The sequence below is a fragment of the Tenrec ecaudatus genome, chromosome 14, assembly GCF_050624435.1.
Source record: "Tenrec ecaudatus isolate mTenEca1 chromosome 14, mTenEca1.hap1, whole genome shotgun sequence".
In the NCBI taxonomy this organism is placed as follows: domain Eukaryota; kingdom Metazoa; phylum Chordata; class Mammalia; order Afrosoricida; family Tenrecidae; genus Tenrec; species Tenrec ecaudatus.
Window position 1 is genome coordinate 48,575,075 of NC_134543.1, and position 25,767 is coordinate 48,600,841.

The following is a 25,767-nucleotide window of genomic DNA, read 5'->3' on the forward strand; positions in this document are numbered from 1 at the left end:
AGCAGGACTGTGGAGTGGGGGAATGGGGGATGGTAAGGGGGTGGAACAGTCAGGACTGGGGGCTTTGTTAGGTCAGGAGGACAAAGGGACAAGAGAGAAAGGGAGTGGAGGTAAGGAGCCATGGCACTGGGTGGGGAAGGGAAGGGAAGGGTGTCAAGCCAGAAGGGGGCTGACCAAACCCAAACACCACTGCCATGGATTCAATTCCAAATCCTAGTGATCCCCTAGGACAGAGCCGAAGTGCTCCTTTGAGTTTCTGAGACTGAGAATCTTTACAGGACCCCAAAGTCCCATCTTCTTACTAATTACTGCTGGTGAATTCGAACTGCTGATCCTGCAGTGAACAGCCCAACACCCAATTCATGACATCACAAGAGCTCCCAAGGGGCTGACCGAGGAAATAAGAGGGCAGACCCCAAAGTTCTAGGTCTCGATTAAACTGGAGAGAAAGCTGACGCCCTGCTAGAGAGTGGACAGGGAGCTGAAAGGGGGAGGGGGACTCACACTGTTACAGGGCAGTCAGAGGGCGTCATTGCTGAACACAGGCCAGGATGGAGAAGGCGTGCCTGAAGTTGGCTGCAGAGTCACAAGATTTTCATCGAAACTAGCTGTTTGTCCTGAGAGTCGATACTTAGATGCTGCTTCGCACCCCTAGGTTTCACTGCCCATGCGGTTCTCTGTGCCTGGTCTTCACTGGGCTAAGTGCTTCCACGCAGCACAGCTCTCTCCTTCCCCCAGCCCAGGGGTCCTCCACCTTCCTTAGGCCATGCCCCTTTCAGACAGTTCCTCATGGGGGTGACCCCCAATCATAACATGATTTTCGCTGCTACTTCATAACTGTAAGTTTGCTGTTATGAATCGTCATGTAAATAGCTGATAGGGAGGACGTATTTTCATGGTTACAAATTGAACATAATGAAAGCAAAAACAATATGTAATTCTATATTGTGAAATATTTATTTCTAATGGCAAATAAATGAAATGTTGTCTTGAAGCAAGGTGTAGCATGGGGAGGTGTTCACGCCGGGCACTCGTATGTGGGCGTATCCACATGTGGGCGGAACGCCCTGGAGACAGATAGAGGAGTGGTGTCTCGGTTCCTAAGACCATCGGAAATAGGTGTTTTCTGATGTTTTCTTAGGCGGCCCCTGTGAAAGGGTATTTCAACCCCCAAAGAGAACCACAGCCCCAGCCTATGTTCACTAGAACATGTATGGCATAGCAGCTTACACATGTGGGGAAGGTCAGGGGCTTGAATCCACCAAGTGCACTGTGGGGGAAAGATGAGGCAGGCAGTCTGCTGCACTAAAGATTTACACCCTTGGAAACTAGGGAAATAAATGAAATGAAAGGGGGAAAATTAAGAGATTCATTCTCATTTTCTTGACCTACTAAAAAAAAACCCTCTCACTGTAATTAAGTCGTTCTGATTCATAGTGGCCCTATTGGGTCAGGGTAGAACTCCCACTGTGAGGTTTGGAGACCATGAGTGTTACAGTAGAAAGCCTCATCTTTCTCCCGTACAACACTTGGTAGGTTTGAACTGCTGACCTGTGGTTTGCAGCACAACACATAACCCACTAATGTGAAGTGTATACATGTTCCAGAAACTTAAGGAATAACCATTCTATACTTTAAGTGTTTAAGTGCTCTTCTGGCAAGAAGACTGACATCAATTGACTTTAAAATCATTTTTGTGTCATGTTACTTGATGTAATCCTTGGCTATCAAAATAATATTGCAGAGAATAATAAAATGTAGAAGATCCGCAGCTACTTGTATTGTCTTTCATATAATGATGTGTTATGAAAGTCTATTACATTTTCTGGAATTTCTATGAAGTTTCAAAAAAGAGTCCCCAAAGTTTCTAACTTATGCCTTATTGAACCAAATATCGACCACTCTTCCATATCAATGCACCACTACATATTTGAGAGGCAGGACAGATGAAATGGACAGAAGGCTTAGGTAAGAGATGTTATAAAAGTCAAACTGGTGGTATTTTTTAAAGGTGAAGAAAGTACTTTTACTGTGTGTTTTTAAGTTTTTTGCTTTTTTTTAAAAGAAATCTTTCACTGAGTCCACAGAATTCCTAGTCTCCAAGGTATTCACTGTCCTCATTGTTCACGGGTGTCTCTGTCATCTTATTATTATTGTTTTTTTTGGTCATCTTATGAATCTGGTCAAATATCATCCCTTTCAGTGAAGGTGCCTGCTGATGATTTTAAAAACTAGCTTGCATACAAGGGGGTACCGAAAAAAAAACATCCTTGGAATTTTACCCCAAAGCTATACATTTAATTTTTTAATTTTTTTTTTTTTACAAAACAACCTTATCACCTTCAAAGTACTCTCTATGACACTTAATATATTTGTCAAATCTGCGATTCCATTCTTGGAAACATTTTTCAAACCCATTTGTTTGGATTGCTCATAGTACCTCACTCCGTTTTTTCTTCATCTCTTCTACATCATCAAATCATGGTCCGTTCATGTCCCTCTTGACTCGTGTGAACAAAAAGGAGTCCATGGAGTGAGGTCAGGTAAGTAAAGTGTATGTGCCATAAACCAGGCCTCTTTTGGTCCCACTCTCTTACACAACCTTTTCAGACCCTCTGTAGAAAGCTTGATGAACAGTCTGACCTGGTGGAAGGAACTCCAAATGCACTATCCCCCTCATATCACATCTAGGTTTTGATGGGTACCCCTCATATTTTTTGGGGAGGGGCAACTCTAAGCAGAATTAATTCACTCTAATGGGTTGTTTATTTTTCCCAAAAGGCAACATATATGTATCAAACTGTTGGTATGCTTAAATTATTTAAGCAGCATGTTCAGACATCTTAGTCTCTGTAATACTGACCAAATTTCTGGCTCAGTAATCGTCCTTCTAAGACTACGTGGAAGGCATGTCCAGTTTAATGTTATTATTTAAGCATGAGTTTAAACAAAATTGTTCTGAGCCCATAAAACAAGCTGCCTTACAGCATGCATAAAGCCTAATGTGACAATGACTCGTAGGTTAAATAAGTACTCTAAAAAAATCAGACAAAATAAATAATTCCTACTGTCTGATTAATATTTTTTAACAAATAAAAATGCCATAATTGAAAACATTATTGTGTTTCTTCACTTGGCAACCTAAGAGGCCTATTTTAATTTTCATTTAGTTAATTCTTTTAAATAATTAGTCTTATAAGTTATTATTTTTTAAATAAGAAAGTATACCCCCCTCGCCCCACCCCCAAGAGGGACGAATAACAGAAATGTGGGTGAAGACAGACAATGGACGGTGTGAGATACAAAAGAACAATAATAATATATAATTGATCAAGGATTCACTAGAGTGGGAAGGTTGGGGAGGGAGGAGAAAAAAGACGAGCTGATACTAAGGGCTCAAGTAGAAAGAAAATGTTTTGGAAATGTTGATGATAACATATGTACAAGTGTGCTTAATACAACTGAATGATAGATTGTTATAAGATTTGTAAAAGCCCCCAATAAAATGATTAATAAAAATAAGAAAGAGTTAAAATATATCTTTTAATTACACTTAGCCTACTAAAGTAGACTCTAAAAATGAGCTCATTAAAATAAAAAAAGCTACATATCTCTATTGAAACTGATGCATTGAGTTCAACTAAATGATAGTACTTTGGAGGAAAAAAGGATAAATTACAATGAGGTTATAAATGAGAATTATTTTCACCATAACTTACTAATCTATTGCCAAATAGCCTAAGCAATTTTCCATTTTAACTCAAAAACACTTCGTTATGAATAAAACATATTATCAGGGAAAAATGCCTTCTATTCGCAATCTAATTCTCATAGAGTCTCAGAGCAGAAGGTCAAAGGAAAGATTTCTTCCAATAAAATGGATTTTTTAGAATCTAAGCTGACTTATGGGAAGATATAATCTTATAAGGTCACATGGAGAAAAGATCCTATCTTCAAACACCAATCCAATGGTAACTTTAATAACACAACCGATGTATTATAAAAGATAGTCATGTGTCCATAAGAATAACCAGAATCAAGTCTTAAAAAAAGTATACCTAATTCTTAAGGTTTCCCACTCCTCCAGGGAAGCAATGAGACTCTAGATTCAGAATGTCAAATAATCTAAAAGCCATTGCAGTGTGCTTGGTTTTATGCAAATAAATATATTTTATAGCATAAAACTATTCTTTGGTCTACTTATAGCAATTGAATCTTTCTAGTTTCTTTTCACTGCAGTTAACACTAAGATCACTGGAATAGTGACTGTCAGTAAGAGAGCCACACCGAGTGTAGGGGAGAGAGTAGGGAAAGGAGAGTCTCACGTGTAAAATTTCACCCAGATCATTGACGTAACAAAATCTCCACTGGGAGAGGGAAGATGAGATGCTTTTAAGAGCATCCTAGCAAATGTAAAGATGAGAATCCTTTGGTTAAAGCACAACTGTCTTCTTTTTTATCCATAAAATCTGTGAGGCCTAAATAAGATTCCGAAGCAAGGGACTGATTGCAGAGTTTTCTCCCTGATGGAACACTATTCATCTGTTGACACAATGGATAAAACAGTAGGTTACAATTTATACCACCGACACAGGTTTGCTATTGACGATAAGGTATATTTTTCTTTCCACTGCTCGGTATTTGATTTTCATGTGTAGTCACATGTTTGTCTAACCTGCAATCAAAAGGCAAATAACAGAAACCTGACATTCTTCTGGAACACACATTTGACGTGCCTCAGAAAATTCATGAATGTATTTGTCTTCAATGCAGGCTCTGCATGTATTTGTCTTTAGTACAAGCAAGAGAGAGAGAGAGAGAGAGAGAGAGAGAGAGAGAGAGAGAGAGAAAGGAAACAAAACAAAAACAAACCCAAACAATATGGAGGCATAAGACCTTCCTTCCACCCACATGTACAACATGTACAACTCCTATTTTGAGTTTGTAGGCTACCTGCAGTATCGGAGAATTGTTGCTACATAAATTACTATTGGTGTCAACTTAAACTAATGATTAAAAATGTGCAATGGATAGTGGGGAAAAGTATCAGAACACAGGACATAATTAGCAACAAATCTACCATCCCCAAGTGTTTATCTTTCTGGGTCTTGCTCATGAAAATATGCCCTTCTAGCTCGTTTGCATAAACACCCATGCCTGGATCTCTGGGAAAGCAGAGAAGTTAAGCTACTGAAAGGTGCAATACTGAACTTAATTCACTCAACATTCTTACAGCAAATAGGCATTGAGCATCTATTATGTGGCCTGTGAGCAAAAGATAGTTAGTGGCCATGTAGAGAATGCAAAAAAACTCACTGCTATTGAGTGGATTCCTGCTTATAGCAACCCTATGGGCTGCCCCTGTGGGTTTCTGAGGCTGTACATTTTAACAAGAATAGAAAGCCTTCTTCTCATGTAGGGCAGTGGTAGATTCCCACTGTTGACCTTGGAGTTAGCAGCCCATTATGCCACTGGGGCTCCTCCTTACAGAACCAAAAAGCAAACAACCAAAAAGCACCAAATTCATCCCCTCGAGTTGATGTGACTCATAGTGACCCTATAGGACAGTGTAGACCTGTCTCTGAGTTTCCAAAACTCAGAGAGAAAGCGCGTTTTTTTCTCCTGTCAATCGGCTGGTAGTTTCGAACTGCTGACCTTAGAGCTAACAGCCCAGCTTGTAACCATGACACCACCAAGGCTCCACTTAGAGAGCAGCGGGATCTAAATATTTTCACGTTTAGAAGTAATTAGCAGACATCAGTAGTACAGAGTGTAGTATAAGAACTCATTGCTGAGTCGATTCCGACCTACAGGACAGTGTAGAACTTTCCCATAGGGTTCCCAAGGCTGTCAACCTTTATGGAATAGGAGGGTCACAGCTTTCTCCCACTGGGCAGCTGATGGGTTTAAAACACCAACTTTTTATGGTTAGCAAGCATCACCATCACCATATCTAAGAGGACTAAAAACACCTTTGTCTCTAATGACTTCACATAATCTCCTTTTCCCGAATTTCATAAAAATGTACTCCCACTCCAGGTGGAAAGCCGACCAAGGTTAATTGTGTTTCACTAATGCAAATCAAAAAGAGAAATGCTTCTGCTCTCAAATTTCAGCTACAAAAGTATTAACTTCTACTGTACTAAAAGGAAATGCCCAGAGTATTAGTCCTGATTTAGAAGCACTAAGTAAAATTGGGGAAATGTTTAAAAGCCTTCAGAATGGAAAAAGCACACATAATCATACCATTTCCATTCGAATTAAGATTTACCCAGCAACTAACAAATGTTATTCAAGGTTTAGAACAATTCATTTTATTATATCCCATGAACTTACAAGGAGCCCTGGCTGCACAGTGGCACAGTTAGCAAGGAGCTTCTAACTGCAAAGGTCAGTGGTTCAAACGTACCAGCTGCTTCCTGGGAGAAAGAGAGGCTCCCATGAGGATTCATGGTCTGCAGAACCCTACGGAGTTGTATCAGTCTGTCTGCCTGTCTGTCTTAGAGGGTCACTGTGAGTCAAAACCAATTGGATGGCAGTGACTCTTGGGTATACAAAATTACACCCAAATATCTATTTTTAAAACACACTGAACTTGACTTTGTAGGAACCAGCACCATTCACTCTACATTGCATGACGGGTTCGTGGTATAACAAATAGCTTGCAGAAGTGGGGGCGAGGTTCAGTTGAGGTGCAGCCTAGTTTAAAATAGCCCAAATTTAAAGGTAGCAGTGAGTTCTGCTTAAAATGTTTAAAAATACAGGACCTCCGCATTGGCTTTTCACTCGATTGTGGCAGTGTATTTTACATTCACTAGAAACGACCCAGTGTGTTAGAGAGTACAGTTCTGCATATCAGCCTCCAAGGCACTAGCCCAAAACACTGGCGTCCCACGAAGCCCCTTTGCACGTGGAACTTCAAAGAGGCTGCCTAGCTCTAAACAATCCAGATGATGCTAAAAGTCTCGAGTGCCAACTCCAGACACCTTGATAAGCAAAACTCGCAGGGTAAGGAGGGTCTGAACCGGCTTCCTTCCGCGGCAGGAGTCCAGGAAACAGTAGTTGCAGACTAAAACGCTACTCTGCAGAGGGACGGAGGCGAGTTTACGATTTCCAGTGATTCCGACTGCGTTCTCTTTTTGTGGCTCTGGAAAGCCGCGGGTCTAGACGAACCGCAATCTGCAATGTTGTTTGTGTTTTTGAAAGGAAAACTACGCCAAGTCTTGCGACAGTTAGGCAGCATCACCCAGGGCGCGCTCCAGAGAGGTAAAACCTCGGCAGGAGGCAGATTTAGCAATTTCAATGTTTTATAAGTTTTTGTAATTGAGGAAACTTTTCATAATCTGACATTTGTTAAAAACCACTTATTAGAAATTATGCAGCACAGTGGCTGTGGAAATATGAGCTCGCTTCACAATTATAAAGTCAGCCTGTGGAGCCCTCCTCTATTGTACACAGTGGCATAAACCCCACGGCGGCCTATCAGCTAACTGGCAGGCAGGGGGCTGCTCTATTCAAAGTGAGAGATACAAGCTGCAGGGCAAAAACCTGGCAGCTCCCATCTGACCCCACAATCCCCTACTGGTGACAGCTCCAAGCTCCATGGCAAATTAGGGCTTCTCATATTACAATTGGAGAAGACAGATTCCATTAGCAGTATCTGAAATTGAGTGGAGAGCTGTACTGTTATCAGACTTGACTCATAAGCACTGCTATTAATCAGAGCTATGATAGCATTTATATATTTCAAGCTATCTGCTGCCGCTGTGATATTCTGCTACAAAGGGTTGATGGGACTTAGGGAAGTGAACAATAGAGCTTTCTGGGAAAAGCAGAGTAAATCAAGAAAGTCTCCGACTTCCGCACATTCTGAAGGGATTGCGGTTTACATAAATTTTCTCCCAATTGGAGATTGAGCCCTTCCTCATCTTACACATGGGATTTAGTTGTCACTCAATGGGAACAGCTGTGGAAAGGTGAAGCGGCCCACCGCTCAGAATATTGCCTTCGCTTTTAAAGCAATTAACCCATGAACAGGAGGATACCTGGTGATATCAAAGGGATTAGGCCAGGCAGTGCATTATTAACATTTCCTTGAACTAATTCTAACTCCGACTAGCTGTCAGAAAGGACGCTACAGTCTTTAGGAAAAAAAAAAGAGTTTGTGTCCTGCTTTCCCCACCCTCCAAATGAAGCGCTGCTATTTCAGCCTTATATGTCCCTCCACTTAGAAGAAAATGCAAATGAGCCCAGCTCTTAATGTGCTTAAACCAGTCCGAGTCAATGCAATTTTAAGACAAGTATGAGAGAAATGTATGATCAATTAACCAGGGATCAAGACAGATATTCTCCTGACTGGAAATTAATGCTCCAGTGTTTGCCATTCTTCTTCAGCTACAAAAAAAAAAAGCAACTTGGTGACAATTTGTTCCTTATGCATAGTCCCTTTTGAAATTAGGAAGTGCCTCATCTTATTCTTGATGGCAATAATCTGAAAGACCCTCTAAGCTGGAAAATCCCAATGTCCCTTACGCAGGAGACTGTGCATCCTCTCAGGTGCGGCATTTTAATGTTTGATTCTGTACTGGATGGACTTTCAGCAGCAGCAGAAGAACAGCTGTCAGACTGCACAGAATCAAGTGTTTGGTTTCCAAAAGTTTCACCAAACTAATTCTCAGCAGCAACATAGTGCTTACAAACATATGAGTCCCGAACAACAGAAAAAAAACGAGAAAAAAATCACAAAACAATCTGCCAAGAGATAACCATCTGCAACTGAAATTGACCGTTAAGTTTCTTTTGTAAGCATAGTTTATCCAGATACTTTTAATGACTGTTGACATTCACATATTCTAGGTCACCTGCTTGACATTAAGCGATCTGGTCTCATACTAGTACAATTGTCCTGGTGCTTGAAAGCTGTTCCTGTAAGTTTCCTGAAATGGCACTTTTTTGGGGGGGGGGGGCAGATATTTGATAGACTGCGTATTTAGTGCTCAAGGCTTTAACTCTGACGGTCTTTAAAATGAGCTCGGAGCTTGTATTATAAAAGTAAACAATAACAAAGATTTGTTTGTTTGTTTGTTCTAGTTTACAAAATGCCGGACAAAACTGCTGAATGAATTCTTCCATTTGGTCTGTAATTGTCTGAAAAGGCTCTCCTGACCCCCACGTGGAGGGCATATATCTTGGCCTGTAACTACCCTAAGAAATGATACGCGCTATGCCCTCTTTTGAGATCACAGACAATTTAAATTTTCCCAGAGGCAAATGATTTTTTTATACGATGCTGTCAGCGTAGGCCACTCTGTTTCAGTGACACCCGAACACATGAAATGGGAACAGGGAGATGTCAAATGGCAGTGGTGTCCTGTATTTAGCATATAAGACCTAGTGAGATGCTCCTTAGGAGATAATGGTACACTTCAAATAGTGTTAAATGGCACGCAGAATAATGATCTAGGCTACCTCATTTGCAAATCAGTTTTGAGGATTTCAAATAGGACATCATACTTTAAATATCATCCTATGATCAAATTTAAAGGAGCCTTCTTTCAAGGGCCCAAAAGAGAAAATCCTTGTTTCTAGAAGTCACTGCTTGTGTGACGGACACAGTCCTAACTACACAGATGTACACATGAATAAAATGAACACGATTTCATATATTTCATAGAAGTGAAATCAGTTAGATGAAATGTCCCTAAATTATTGCTTAAGGAGCGTTGGTGGTGCAAATGGTGAACCACAGGACGACATGTCGAAAGGTTGGTGGTTCAAACCTGCCAACTGCTCTGTGTGAGAAAGACGTGGCACTCTGCTTCCGGGCGGTTTCAGTTTAGGAAACTCTATGGGGCAGTTCTACTCTGTCCTATTGGTTGCTATGAGTTAAAATCAACTGTATTGCAAAGGGTTAGGAAAGGGGAATATAATGCTTAAATGCTTATAAAGCCTTAAAAATAATGCCCCCAGAAGGGGAAAACCCATAAATGAGTCCCTAGAGAAACAACGGTCACACTCTTAGTACTTTTCATTCAATAGACTACCGCAGGCAGAGAGCTTTCTGGGCGCTGCTTTCCCCATCCGCGCAAAACACATCTAGCCGCGGTCTTGGGAACCATTAAGAAAGATTGACCAAAAATGCAGTGTTAATGACATCGTACAGCTTTTAGAAGCAAGGGAAAAGATGCAAGAAAAGCAAAAATTACACCGTAATTGGAAACAACAAATAAATTGCTCTTTCAATCTAAGTCATGTTTACCGGGGAGGCGGGGAGGGGGGAAGGAGGGAGAAAAAAAAAACCAACAGAGCTTTTTACATCAACACATTTAAACAGAAATTTGCTTTTGAAATGCAATCTTTGTTTAAAAGGTACAGAAGGTCTTTATGTCTACCCCAAGAGCTAAATATAGTGAATGCTATGTGAACAATTACCTGGGAAAAAAAACCTTAAACCTGTTAAAAGAATTAATTTACCGCACGCCAGTCAGTACTAATCCTACGTGCACTGTAATGTTCTTTTAAGTGATTGGGGGGGTGGGGAGTGGAGAGAAGAAACTGTTTCCTGGATCAACACCCTTCAATACTCAAGAACAAAATGGAATTATGATTCTGTCTGTAAACGAATAAAGTAGTGAAATGTGTCCTAAACAAACGCTGACAAAGGAGCGGACCTGCACAGGAGTGCATTTCCAGGACAAGGGGACCGGGAAGAAGCTGTGGCTGTAATGGCCAGCCGAACGCCGTCCTGCTGCTGGGTTTATGCTTGCAGAAGGAAGGTTTTAAAGGTTAAGTTCAGGTCATACAACAAATGAAATTGTAACAAGCCAGCTGACATTGTATAATGTCTTCTTCCGCTCAATCAATAGGCTACTGTTAGTCCCATTACCATAGAGATGGCTTGCTCCCTTCTGAAGGGTGTCTATTGTTGAACAAAACAGATTTGCCACTTGAACTGGGTTGTTCCCAAAGGACATGTACCTTGTCAATTATTTGTATTCAAAATAATGAAGTATTTTCACATTCAAATGTATGTAAGAGATGATATGATATTGTTGGATTCCTTTTCTGGGAAAAAAAAGCGCACATTTTTACTTCCAAAGTACTCTAATATTAAAGCCACTGAAATATCCAGTTTTATCAAATGAAGGGTTCCAATTTAAAGTACAAGTCAGGAAGAAAACACACATATATAAATATATGTATATATCATTAAGACTATCTTAAAAGAAAAGGGTTTGCAGGCTCGGATGTTAACCTAAAATCCATTATCTAATATAATAATTCAAGTAGAATGGTATCAGCACTTAATATGTTGAAAAACATGAAAAGGTTTTAGAAGACAAAACACTATTTATATGTACACTAGCTACTTACATTTAGTTGATTAACATGAAAATATATTTTATTTAAAGAATCTGCTAAAATATAGACATGGATATTAAGTATTCATCAAAATATTAGTTTTATTAATGTGTCTCTATTCTTAAAATATCTTAGGAAAATTCATAATGCATCCATCAACTACAGAAAAGGAAAGTTCTAAATTTCATCCTAGACGGTTTTAAAATAAAATCAGTTTTTTCCTAGAGGAGATTCTGACAGAATTTTAATTATGAAAGATTCAGAAAGAAGAACTCTAACAAAGATTACTCAAGCCACTCTGATAAAAAGAAAGCATTCATTAAAAATAAAACATTAATTAAAAATCATCCATAACGTTGATCAGTACAAAAAGAGATCTTGTTTTAAATAGCTCACGCTTAATTAAAGGTTTAGCCATCACTCAGAATCGGTAAGACTAAAATAGAAATAAATTAAATAATATAGATAAACATTTGGCAAATGATTAAAACTTAAGAATATTTGAATCTGAAAGCTTTCAACAGATTTGAAAGCAAATTTTAGAATCAAAATGTCAGCTTTTATCATTCCATGTATAATAAGGAGATTTAGAAACAATTTAGCTGAAGGACAGCGTTATGACTCTAACACTACTAAAAATATTAGTCTCCAAATATTTAATTTGAAATTACGCCTATACAAATTATAATATATTTATAAGCAAAAACTTTGTTTTTATAATAAAATCAGCAACAGTGTTTTTAAGAAGTGCTTTCATTTTCCTCTGTACCAAAATAGAATTTGCATTTTTCACTATAATCCTTTTAGGCACATATTCAACTGAGTTATGAATGTGGGAGAAAGAGAAATATCGAAGACAAATGAGTTTACCAACAACCTAAAGTAAGGACTGAGTTTTAAAAAGCACCCTGAAGAAGACTTCCATCCATGAAGTGCAAGGGCTCTGTCTGCCCACCTTCCTTAGAACTATAATGGAGCAAAATGAAACATTACTAAAGGCACATCCCAAATTGATTTCCTCAGCTAATAGTTTCATATATATATATCTATATGTCAATGTTTAGACTACAAATATAATTAGATATTACCACCAGACCCGATTGGCACCTGTCCATCAATAATACTGTGATTAATTAAATGATATTTCCCATTTACTAAAACGATGAACTTCATATTGTTAAACTGAACTGGCCCATCTGCATCTTCATAAAATGACAAACCTCATTAGTTCTGCCTAACCAGAGAATTGTGATAATGAGCTGGTGACACCTCCACTCCACGACGTGAAGCGGAACCAACTGCATGTAACCATTGGTGAGGGGAAACACAGACGAACCAGATGCATAAGAAGTCACGGCAAACTTGGGAACGCAAAATCATAGGAGGGTGTCTAAACCCAGCAACAACTGGATGAGCATTGATAGCCTATTTTGTAATCTGGGTGTGTGGGTGGGGTAGGGGGTGGGGGTGGGGATTAAATTTCACTTCCTCGGGCCGGAAGAGCGCTGCATCTCCAATTAAGCAAGATTAATGTGGGGTTATCCACAACTTTACCTGAAAACGGTGAAAAAGAGTAAGGCTGCAGCGACTGCTCCAAACAGGCCACAGAGAAGATTGACCCGGTAGGCAACGGAACCAGAAGGAAACAGTACAATGGCCAGTTTTGCCATCAGTGTGAACAAAGGGTAGCCAGGAGGATGGGCAACCTTCGGAAAAACGGGCAACAGTTAGAAAGTTTTCGTCTGGGGAAGGAGAAGCCACGCTAGCTTTCATTGAAAAGTAGCGGTGCTCCTCAGACAAGCACCATGGCTGAATGTTTCCATAATGGTTTCCCAGTGTAATCCCCTTTGCCAATACAAACACATATTTTCTTTAGTGGACTTGGCAGCTTCTATCACATGGCGCATTACCCAGAGAAAGGATGATGGAGTTCATTGTCAGGCGGTACGCCATCCGTTCTCTGGGCTCACAGTACTACATTAGGGTCATTGCAAAGGCTGTGGGGAGGGAAAGCGGGTTCTGCAATGTCCTCTCCATGGGAAAGTTAAAAGACCACACTGCTATCGGATTACCATAGCTGACAGTCCTAAGGTCTTGCCTAAGGGGATCACACACCATAATAAAGTTTATTAAATAATAAACTTATTAAAAGCGTTAACCCGATTTACTTTATTCTCCACAGCTTATACAAAATTTGGGGTGATAATAAGCCAGCTACTGTATATATAGCAAAAGCTTTGCTTTATAATTTCGTTTAATTGGATTTAGAACTTAGAGTAAATTGTCACATACTGTACTTATAAGTTAGTAAAAACTGGGGTTTGAAAAATAAATTAATCTACTTTACTCCATGCTTAATTAAACTTTCTTAATTCCTAAAACTGTTAATGAGAGCATTGATTAAACAATAAAACGAATACTTACTCCGAGCTCAGAGGCGGCGGTGATCAGTTCCCCTGTGAAAAAATAATGTAAAACCAATAATTACTGTTAGAAAATGACACTCCTCCAAAGTTCTCAAAATCCGAATGCTTGCATTGGGGTTTTGCATTAATTTCACTGGATAAAACTGTGAATCTATAGAGATTTAACAGCATGGGACAGTGAAAGGACATGCTCTCCCTTAGTTCTCACTGAACAAACTATCTGATAGTTCCTAACAACTGGCCGATGGAAATACAGGTGAGTTTCAGTTTATAAAAATGCCCATTCTCCATCCTGGGAGAGTGGCTTTCACTTGTAAATCTACAGTTACTGCTTCAAAGTATACAACATCCCTCAAGGACGTGGCACAAAACCACCTAGAAGGATTCCATTGTAAGCTAAGGAGAGCGTGCGTGTACGCACTCGGAGTAAGATACCCGCATTGCTGACCTTGGCATTGCATAGCTTCTCCAGACTAACTAGGCTGGACAAAGGGGAGTCCGTTGCAAGGTTTCTTCACTCCAGGTTGCTTTGTTATGCTCTGCCAGGCACAGTTTTCCTTTTCCAAATCAATAAACCATTATATTGCCACACAGCCCTCCTTCGTAGTTGCTCACCGACATTAGGTACTCCCTCACTGTCCATGTTAGGCCCCGTGTCAAGTGTCCAGCCATTGTTTCTGGTTTATTCTTCTGCACTGCCCTGCGGGCGCGCACAAGCAGTAGGAAATCAATCAATATCAATTGACAAGTGATTTATGAAAGTTACTATTTGGGAAAGAAATGCATTATCGTTCATTTTTTCCCTGTCCACGGTGAGCGATACTCTTCAGCCCCAACGCCCCACACACAGTTTGGAGCGCCCCTTCTCGGGACTTAGGCTACAGCGGTAAAGTAGATTGATACTCGCCCTCCATTCATTTGCATATCAAAGTCGCTTATTACACACCTTGACACCCTCCCCCCATCCCCGCCCCACAAAAGAAAAACAAAACACTCTCTGGAGGTAGTTAGGTTTTCCCTAGGCTGATAGCTCCTGCCTTCTGTCCTCCATTTGATGAAGGGGTCACAGGTGCCACCCAGGGGGGCAGGCCCCTCCTCTCCCATCTGGGGAGCACTCCCTGCTCCGCGGGGGCGCTGCCCTGGGTTGCCCGTGTTCACCGGTTTTCTCTCTGGAATCGTTTCCTGCGCACTCCCCTGTCCGTCAAGGCCTGGTTCAATTGCCATTTGCTCCGGGCACTTTTCCTCACACCACCAGCGCCCACCTGGCCTTCCTCCACCCGCAGCATTCATCCGCAGGGCGCCTTCTCCAGAATCTGGCGGCAGCATTTACTTAGACCGCTGCACGTGGGGCCTAACTGGTCCCTCTCGTCTCTCGCCGCCCCCTTCCTCCTCTGGCCGACAGCAAGAACCAAGTGCAGCCCTGCACACACGAGGCTTCGGAAAGGTCGGGGGCAGCTGCAAGAGCAACATCGCGCCATTCCCAGGCCAGCCCACCGTCAGCCGGCCCCTTGCGACCCAGAGGTGAAGGGCTCAGGTGCCCGTGGAAGCCCCAGGTGTTGGCCTTGCTGTGTGGGCTCTGCCCCAGCTAGCCCGCATCACAGAGCCCAACTCTGCGTGGCATCTCCCAGGCTGCGAGTCCCCAGGCCTCTGCTCCCGTGAAACCACGGGTGGGCTTGAGCCACCGCCTGCCTGGCTAGTTGCCAAGCGTTGCGTCACTAGTGCACCTAGAAAACCCATTGCACAATGTCAGATAGTGCTCATTTAGGTCAAGTTCCTAAGGAGATATATTTTAAGCATATATATGTATTCTGGAGAATTCATGTTTCTAGAGTTAAGAAAACATATGGGCTAAAGGTATTGTTTATGTTATTTACTTTTAACACTAGGTTTCCATGCATCATTTTGACGCATTTTGATTTCCTAAAAGAAAACTGCAGAAACTGTTTACATTTACCTCCTACCATTTATATTGACTTTTAGCTCTCGGATGAGACACATATATATCCAAATTCATTTTCTTCTAAGCCTTCTAATCTCAAGTTCTCTGTGTGGTATGCCTATCTCTACAGATACTGGTTAATTTGCTGTGAATGTAAACTATGAATCCCAGGAGATCAGTTTCTTTCATGAGCATTACCTCACTAATAAATAGAAACATAAGTCAGTAAGTTCTTAGAAAGTAACACCAAATATAAAAACACAATGCCATGAGATTGTCATATGGACCCCCCCCCCTTAAGATACATCAAACTCAGTATCTCAAATATGTTACATATATATGTGTATATATTTTTAGGATTTTATTAGGGGCTCTTACAACAATCCATACGTCAATTGTATCAAGCATATTTGTACATATGTTGCCATCATTATCTTCTAAACATTGACTTTCTATTTGAGCCCTTGGTATCAGCTTCTCTTTTATGTACTAACACATTTTCATTTATATGTTGATAGTAAGTTTTAAATTACCATATATAATCGAGTATAAGCCTACCTGAATATCAGCTGAGGCACCTAATTTGACCACAAAAACTGCATTAAAAATATACTGAAAAACTCAACTTATACTCAATTATATACGGCAAGTTGCTTTTTCAAGAAAATGTGTAGCAGTTTCGCTCATGTGTCCATTTGATGCATGCCCACAGAGGGGTAAGATAATGCTTGTAAACCTAGTGTTACAAGGTATCAGTTGTTATTTTTAGAAGAAATTTGTAAACGTTTGGAAAATGTTTAAAAGGGGTGTTGATTTCTAATACTGTAAAAGGTGAGTGTGCTCTTAGCAGTTTTTGCTCAAACCAAGAGAAAACAAACTCACTGCCATGGAGGGCAGTTCAGCTCTAGAGACCCTCTAGGGCAGGGGGGACCTGCCGGGAGTTCCTGAAGCCGTCAGTCTTTATGGGAGCAGAGAGGAGGAGGAGCTGGTGTATTTGGGTGCTAGCAGCTCAACACATAAGCCACTATGCCACCAGGGCTCCTTAGTTTTAGGCCAGGATGGGAGGGTGGTTTTACAACTGGCTTCCACTAACGCAAGTCTCACTCATTGGGACCCTATAAAACAGAGAACTGCCCTAGAGTTGATAAGGTCATAAACCTTAATGGAAACAAACTGAGGTTTTGTCAATTGACCTTGGTGGCACCCCAGAGAAACTTGCTCGTTTAACCTCTACTGTGGCATAGTGGTTCTGCGGTGGGCCACGCCTTTCTTGTGAGGAACGGCTCATTTTTGGCTAGCAGCTGGGGTTCAAGTTGCTGTGCCACCAGGGCCCTCCCTTCCGGACTGGTCCAGAGCTTACCTAATGTCTTTGGTCTCCAGGCAAGCTCGTGTCTTTCTGCAGTGCTCTGAAGGACACCTGTTGCTGTGGAGTTGATTCTGACTTTGCAGCATATCCGGTAAGATAGGGTTGCCCCCAGGGTCTCCAAGCTGTACTCTTTAAGGAAGCAAGAGATTCTCACATCTTCCTCCTGCCAAGCAAGTGCTTGAAGGATTCAAGCCACTAACTTTCGGGTAGTAGGGTGCTAAACTGCGGTGCCATGAGGTCTCCATGCTATGAAGTACATGTACGTGACCAATTCCAAAGTCACTAGCCACGATCCTCTATTACTGGAGCCCTGGTGGTGCTAGTGGGTTGAGTGCTAGACTGCTAACCACAAGGTCGGCAGTTCAAACTCAACATCTGCTTAAAGGAATAAATATGACTGCTCCTATAAAGATTTACAGCCCTGGAAACTGTCTATATAGTTATGAATTGGAATCTATTTGACAGCAGTTGGCTTATGTTTGTGGCTTTTGTTTTTTAATTATTTAGACATACACTTAACATTGAGATACTGAATACATGATGCTAACATTAATATACTATTTTCTCTAGCTTCTTTCACCACTCAAAAAGTCGATATGCTAGTGGTCTTTGCTGGAGTTGTTAGGAAAGAGAGAAATCTAGAATGTAACAAACTTCCTCCCTTCATCAACTATTACAAAATGTTCAGCTACAACCTCGATAGGAAAGTAGATGCTGCTCAAGGCCTGTAAATGTGCCCTTGATAAAGAGCTGGTGGGGACTGCTGCTGTCGGCATTAATGGAGTGGAAGGATGAGAAACGAGGAAAGGAGCAGCAGTTAATGTCACTGGGCCTCTGGGTTCCTGCTTCCCCACCCTTCACCCCAAGGTCTCCTTGGAGTTCTCGATCTGCATCCCAAGTGCCCGCTTGCTCTTTCAAAGTGAGGATTCCTTGATCACCCAACCCAAGGAGCCCCTAAGCTTCCAAGGCAGCACTGCAGATGAAGGACAAGCAAGCTTGAGAACCACACTGCTTAGTGGCCATAAACCACACAAGGTTTATGGCCTTATAAACTACAGGGCAGTTATCTGTCTTATAGGGTCCCAATGAGTGAGACTTAGCAGCTAAACACGAGCACCAGTTCACGTTATGTTATACATCGTCTATTAATTACCCACAGCAGCTAAACCAGAACACCAGTTCACTTTGTTGTACATCGTCTTTTAACTGCCCATTAACTAATGGACTCTGGCTCACAGTGACCCGACACAGGGTTCCTGAGTCTGTACATCTTTACGGGAGCAGACAGCCTCATCTTTCTCATCTGAGCAGCGGGGTGGGTTAGCAGCCCAATGCCTAATCCATCGTGTCACCGGGCTCCTTCTCCCTGCTAAGACAACAATCTTCAGACTGTGCAAACAACTCTGTAAGCTAATGTATGCGCCCCAAGAATAGCAGTGGGGCCTGGATTCCTAACCCCGCCCGCAGGGCTCTGACCATCCCGAGCCTCGCTCTTTTTATACATGGAATACATGTGGTGCAAAAACAAGTTTACCAAGGCCACACAATGCGATGGATTTAAAGAGAACTCAAGACTTATAAGGAAGAAAAAGAATGCATGCTTTTATACGCATTTTGTAATGGGTTCTGTTTATTGATAGAAAATATATTCCATAAACACAAACATTTAAGAAGTACATTCAAGTATTATGCAAGTAAATTTACAATGATATGCCTATGCAGATTTTCCATGCTAGCATATACTTAGAAATTTATTATTTTCAAAAAATGAAGGTAAATATTAGAAGTAACCACTAATTTAGTTTCAAACTGAACAAACTGGAACACCTAGAGAGTTGGAAACTCAAAGTATGAAACTTTATTGTGCGTGAGGGTGAACACAGTATCACCAGAGCCAAAGAAGCAATCTGAGACTTTAAATGAACTTCAAAGATCGCCATGTGTGTATGTCATGGCAAATTTAACAAAACACTTCATGAAATTCTTTGACAAATTAAGCTCAAACTCACCACCATCGAGTCAATACCGACTCACAGTGACCCTACGGGACAGGGTGGACCTGGCTCAGTGATCTTTCAAGAATGTAAAAGAAGAAAGCTCCATCTTTCTCTGGAGGAGAGGCTGGTGGTTTCAAAGTGCTGACCTTGTGGTTTACAGCCCACTGCATAGTCACTATGCCACCGTAGAGGTTTAAGAGATCAAGTTTCTCTGGGGGACCATGAAGGTCAATTTGATAAGAGTTCACAAAGCCAAAGCTCTACATTCTACTTTGGTGAGCAGCACCTGGGGTCTTAAACTGACTGGTCATGTACTGGGCAACCAACTACTGCCTTCTCCCTGTCGGGAGCAAAGAAGACTGATGTAAATCAGAGGTACAAGCAAACCGGTGGCCCAAAGGATCAGTGGATTGCACCCTAGGTTCCTGAAAGGACTTGTTTGTCCTTCCGCCCATTTCAGAGGAGAAATAACTCAGCCCACAATCCAGGATAGTGTAAGCATCTGATTTTGCAACCCTCTTGGATCATTCCAGTGCACCCCAGGAGGGAACACTGGATTAAATACCTCAACCCTAGTCTCTACAACCAGAACAGCTAGATGGTACTGGCTACAATAGCTAACCACTGTATGTAAAAGGTTTTATAGTAGGCAGTCCAGGGTAGAGGAGGAGGAAAATGTGGAACACAACTCAAAACGGTAAGACCAGGCTTACTGATCGGATAGGCTACTACTCAAGACTACTGCGTCTTTAGACACCCTTAAAGCCTGGGACAGAGCTCACCCCTGAGACCAACTTTCAGCCAACTCGTAGATGGGCCTATAAGAGGAACAATAACCCTAAGGAAGTAGGAATTCCTTACACCAAGCAGCCACAGGAGATCAAGAGGGCACACAGGGACAAAGCTCAGAAGGCAGGAGGGACAGGAAGAGGAAGAGGAATGGAGCCAGCAAAACCAGGGAGGAAGTGGCCCATGTGCCTTCTTCAGAACATGTGTTTGCTGCCCCCCACCCCCAGTGCTCAACTTACTAGCTGGATGATTTTGTACCACAGTGCAGCGTCTACTAGGAGTACCTGCTTTGTATGGTGGCTGGGAGGATTAAATAAGGCAATGCACATAAAGCACCTGGAACAGTGCCTGGCACATTGCAAGTATCCAGTAAGTGGCATAGTGGTTATGCACTGCTATCCTGTTTACCGCAAGGTCAGCAGTTCAAAACCACCAGCTGCCGCTATGCAGAAGAAAGGGAGGTTGTTCACTCCCTCAGAGTTAGTCCCAAAAATCCACGGGGCAGTTGGACCCTGTCTTATAAGGTAGGTCACTAGGAGTCAGGATTGACTCAGTGGCAGTGAGTGTGGGTTTTTTGGTTTGCTATAGCTATTCTTCGCCTCACTGTCATATTTCTGGCTCAATCATTCAAAGAAAAGTATCCGATATTTTTTGAAAGATACAGTGCTACCTAATCTCTGAGTATCATGAGTTTTACAACTAGAAAGTTATTTCTATTGTTTAATATAACGCTCCGCAAACACCATGATTCAAAGGCATGCTTTCTTTGGTCTTCCTTATTCATTGTCCATCTTTCACATGAGGCAACTGAAAGTCAAGGAACAGCAACTATTATTCCAGTGTCAGAAATGGCTAGGGGGCAGGGGGTGGGGGTACTGGGTTGAAAGCAGCATAAGCACAGTGATCCTTAGAAAGAAAGATAGTGAGACTTCACTGACTTTGGATGTGTTCACGGAGGAAGACGCCCAGTGAGACTGTCTGACACAGAGCTCAAACACAGCAATGATTGTGATGATGGTGCAGGGCCGGGCTGCACTGTGTTCTTTTGTACATAGGGTTGTTATGAATCCGGACTTTATGGCACCTAACAACAGTATGCGCCTTGGAAATATGTGTAAGGTCCTTCCCACATACACTAATGATCCGCTGCCCCTGTGCATCCAACAGACCCGAGAGAAAGGGGGGAGTTAATGATTTGAAAACAGACCACCAAGGATCCTCAATGTGATGGCCCACCTCAAAGATGCCCACCAACCGCCTCTTGTGTATCCCCCTCCCTTAAATGTGGCTGGATTTATCGACTCACGTCTAAGACTAAGATAAAGGCAGAAGAAATGGGGCTGCAAGAGAATGGAGGCATCAGACTTAGGGAGATGGCAGTCTCTCTGGGAGGAGCCAGGCATCCTGGGAAAGTCCCACATGGCAAGTAATTGATGTCATCAGTCAATGGCCACAAGATCCAGCTTGGAAGTAGCTCTTTCCCACATTGGGCCTTGAGTCCAGCCCGTACCATGATTAAAACCTTTTGGGAGACCCTGAGTCACAACACCAAGCTCAGCCACCCCCAGATTCCTAACCCACAGAAACTAAGATTAAAAAAATGTTTGAATCTTTACATTTTGGGGTAGTTTGCTATGTAGCAAAAGACCCCTGGTGGTTCAGTGGGCTAAGCATCAGGCTGCTGATCTCAAGGCATACGGTTTAAACCCACCAGCGGATCCTTGGGAGAACGATGAGACAGTCTGCTCCTGTGTCACTGAGCTGGAACTGACTTGAGGGCAGTGAGTCTGGCTTGGGTTTGTAATGCAGCAGAGAAAAACTACTAACCCTGACACTCTATTTCTTTCTCATTCTCACTGAGTTTACAGGAGTGACAAAATTATTGGCCATGGCTAGGTATGACTGCGTAAGTTAATTTTGCAGGCACACAAAACCCAGTGCGCATTGACATCTCAATACAAATCAATCAAGGACACATTACAGCAGTGGCCCGAGTGAAAACTCAAGCAGCCCCCTTTAAGCTTCATCTGCGCCCATGCCCACTCCCCAGTGTGTGCACACTGGGGGCTACAGAGCAGCAGGCAGAAAGGCCTGGGCATCTACTCTTGCAGAAATGTACCGTCTCAGAAACCTTCCTGAGCAGTTATTCCAAGGAGCAATTCTGCTCTGTCCTTTAGGGTAGCTGTGGAAACCAGACCCAAACCAAATTTCTCTTAAGTCTCCGAGTGGCTGGTTCTCCTGGTTCTGGTTTCAACTGAAATGTCACCTCCTGCAGCGGCCCGTCCTGGTTTGCCATTCTGACCTGGCCACAACCCGTTCCTACGCTCAACCACATGTCCCTGCTTAATCATGACTAGTTACCGTGTCCTTGTTTAGCCAGTAATGGCTGTGATTAATCTCTCCCGCACACAACACTGTCCAGGAGCCTTGTTCTGAGCACTACATTGAGTACTACAGTATTGGAAAGCGAAAATTTAGGGACAGAATAATGACCTCAGGACGTGGAGAGGTCGTTAGGTTCTACCAAGCGAAACCAAAGCCAGAGAGCGAAAGTAACCAGAGTTTACAATGGGGGTGGGGTATAGACAGTGGGCGCCGGACGCAACCCCCTGGGCAGGGCACAAGTGGGCAGGTGGCGAGCCCGGGCTCAGATGTGGCGCGCAGGGGCCAAGGTTGGAGGACCAGAGGCCCCTCCTGAAGAGGCGCTGCCCTTGCCGCTCCAGGAGCGGAGGAGAGGCGCAGGAAGCCGACTCTGAGAGTACTTTACCCGAGTCTCCCCCGGGCACCGACGGGGGCAGCGTGAGGGTGAACACGGTGGCCACGGCGGCGAACACGGCGACGCTGCCCAGGAGGCCCGCCCGGGCTGCCCGCCCCTGAGCCGGGTCCCCGCCGTCTCCATGGAGACCCATGGGCCGGAGAGGGAGAAGGAAGGAGGAAGCGGCGGCCCCCGCGGCCGCGGTGCAGCAGGGCGCTCCCCGGTGCAGACGCGAGCACGGTCGGCGGGCGGGCGGGCGGGCGGGCGGGCGGCCGCGGCGACTTCCGGGTCCCGCGGCGCAGGTCGGACCGCAGCATCCTCCGCGAGGGCGGGGAGAAGGGGACGAGGCTGCGCCAGAAACAGCCCCGAAAGCTTTCCGGGAACTCTCAACATGTGGGAGGGGGCTTATGACTTCACAGTCTTCTTTAAAGTAACGAACTACGGAAGTGGAAAAATCTCTCCAGAAAACGAGGCTGGGCACAAGTGGACCATCTCTAGGAAGAGTGCCCCCCGCGTACTAACTTGGTATGTTCTGCTAGAGCGACGCAGGGCTGGAAACAGTGAAGAACGGTGTTTACCGCCCTCTGTGGCCTGGGGTGGAACTACACAGAAAGACTGAGCAAGCTAGCCTCCCAGCCTCCAAACCTTTGCCATCTGGTGGACTCCCACTTTAAGTGACCTTGCTCTGCAGGGCTTCCAAGGGTGTAAATCCTTATGGAAGCAAGCCGCCGTGTTTGTCTCCCAAAGAGAAGATGGTGGATGTGAATCCTTCACCTTGGGGTTGCAGCTGTGTGTAGGTACCCATTATACTACTAGGGCTACCTGCAATAAACGTTCGCCACCATTCGTTTTGTCCAACCTTCAGAAGATACCCTGTAGGTTGTGTGCCTTGATGGTGCAGTGGGTAACGAGTTGGGCTGCTAACTGTGAGGTCTGCAGTTTGAAACTGCTAGCAACCCTGTGGGAGAACTATGAGGCTTTCTACTCTTGTAAAAAGTTACAGCCTAGGAACCGTGTCCTTGTCTTGAAACATAGGATCAGATCTATGTTTTAAATCATGATGAAATTAATTAAATGAGTATCCATACAAGTAGTATATATATATATATATATATATATATATATATATATATATATATATATATATATATATCCCATTCAGTGTTATCCTGGAGCAATGCAGACAGTTCACTTGCCAGGCTGCTAGCTGAAAGGCTTGGAATTTGAGTCCACCCAGGTGCACCTCCAAAATAAGGCGTGGGGATCTACATTAGAAAAAAAATAACCATAGAAAGTCCTATGGCGTATACCTCTATGCTGACACATGTAGGGTCACCATGAGTTGGGGGTCAACTTGAGAGCAGCTCACTGGAATTCATGGATGGCAGTCTGGGAGGATCAAGAACCCAGCAGCCATTTCAGCCATAATACAGCCTTCTCCTGTTCCTTGATGTGAAATGGTTAGAGTCATTCAGCCACACCACATCAATGTTGGGGCACTGTTTCCAAATGTGTTAGTCTCTTGGTGCTATCTAATCTTGGATTTTGGAGAGGAAAAAGTGAAAAAGGTGTCAGACTGTATCTTAAGGATTTCCTGAGACTATATTTCTTCTCCTTTTGAAAATAGTCACACTAATCATTGGGAGTCGGAAGAAGGCTCACATTGGATCAACAATGCTTCAAAAATGAACAGACAGCTTCATGTTTTTCCTTACCTCTCAGAAGGGTGTGTTGATTAAGCCCCGTCTTTACAAATAAAATGAGATAGATTATCTAATTCTTCTTCCTGGATTTTAAGACTGAACAGGCCAAGCAAAGAGAAGCCTTCAAATGTGGCAGCCTCGGAGGAGAGAGACCCGTGGGAAATTGTCTTTCCTTTGAAGAATGGAGGCTCAAGGGGGTTAGGGAAAGGGAGCCACTTCAGGAAGGCTGAGCCGTACCACATCCCAGGGTTTCTGAAACTGACATTAGGTTCTTAGAGAATGCCCTAGACCTGTCCTCCCACGCATCCCTCCCCACAAGGACACGGTGAAGGCCCTGACAGCCATCGAGTCCTCATCCTGGAAGGGTATTAACAGCAAGTTCACAGTAAGCCCCAGATGCACTGAGGTGACAGTGTCTGAGAACAAGTGGGACATCTGTCAGGTGTCAGGAGAATGGCAGGCTGGGCAGTTGAGGCCACTGCCAGCGCTTTCATTTTCCCCCACAAGCTCAGTGAGCAGGACGTCCTTTCCTGGAGGAAACACTCTTCGGTGAGTGTTGAATCTGGTTGAGCCATAGTTTAGGGACATGTGGACTCAGCTAACAAGGAATCCATGGAGTTCGTCCAGAGACAAGTGTTACTGTGACTCAAATACACCACCTAAGGGACGGATGAGACCCGGATGAACCCATTCTCCTGTGTACACACAGATGGTTTGGGACACTTGATAGTCTTCCCTGGGGATGGCAATGTCTAGGAAGCAAAGGGCATGACATAGAGCATACATGTCTCGAGGATGGAGGGAGGTCAAGAGCACAGAATGGGAGCATGGCGAAGCAGGCAGCACGCAGATGGCAGGAGTCAGGTATGAGTGCGTGAGGTCAGCTTTGTGGCAGATTGGTCATCTCACCGGAGCCCAGGAACATAGGGTACCTAGTCTACTAGGAAGCAGGCTGGCAACTCCTTGCAGGAATACATGATGGCTTTGAAAAGTTCATGGGGAGAAATATTGTATCTTTTCATTCTATCCCCTCCCACACACACAATTTCAGAACCCCTGCCACCCGTATAGGATATTGGTTACATTCATGGGCTCTGGAGTCAGACTTAGGGCCCCTAATGGCTAGGTGTTGGACTGCTAGCCACAGGGTCAGCAGTTCAAAACCACCAGTTGCGCCTCAGGAGAAACATGGGACTTTCTACTCCCATAAGGAATTACAGTCTCAGAAACTCACAGGGCAGTTCTACCCTGTCCTATAGGGTTACCATGAGTTGGCATCAACTCGATGGAAGTGAATTTGTTTTGGTTTGGTTTGGTTGGAATCAGACTGAGCATGTCCTCAAAATTACTAGCTGAGCAAAAAAACTTCTCAACTTTAAGATGGGAATAAATTTGTGAGAATGAAATAAATTATCTAGATCCTAGTGCCTG

General features: G+C 43.2%; 1 protein-coding gene across 3 annotated transcripts in view; it reads right to left on the minus strand.

The window, feature by feature from the left end:
* Window positions 1-22,902, minus strand: part of TMEM260 (transmembrane protein 260) — a 69,333-nt gene extending 46,431 nt beyond the window's left edge. For all 3 annotated transcript variants that reach the window (XM_075532386.1, XM_075532385.1, XM_075532384.1), the window contains exons 1-3: window positions 22,646-22,902; window positions 13,786-13,817; window positions 12,916-13,067 (exon numbers count right to left, since the gene is read on the minus strand). In XM_075532386.1, coding sequence (XP_075388501.1) covers window positions 12,916-13,067; window positions 13,786-13,817; window positions 22,646-22,787 — 326 coding nt within the window. In that variant the 5' untranslated portion in view covers window positions 22,788-22,902. The remainder of the gene's footprint in view (window positions 1-12,915; window positions 13,068-13,785; window positions 13,818-22,645) is intronic.
* Window positions 22,903-25,767: the final 2,865 nt, after the last annotated feature.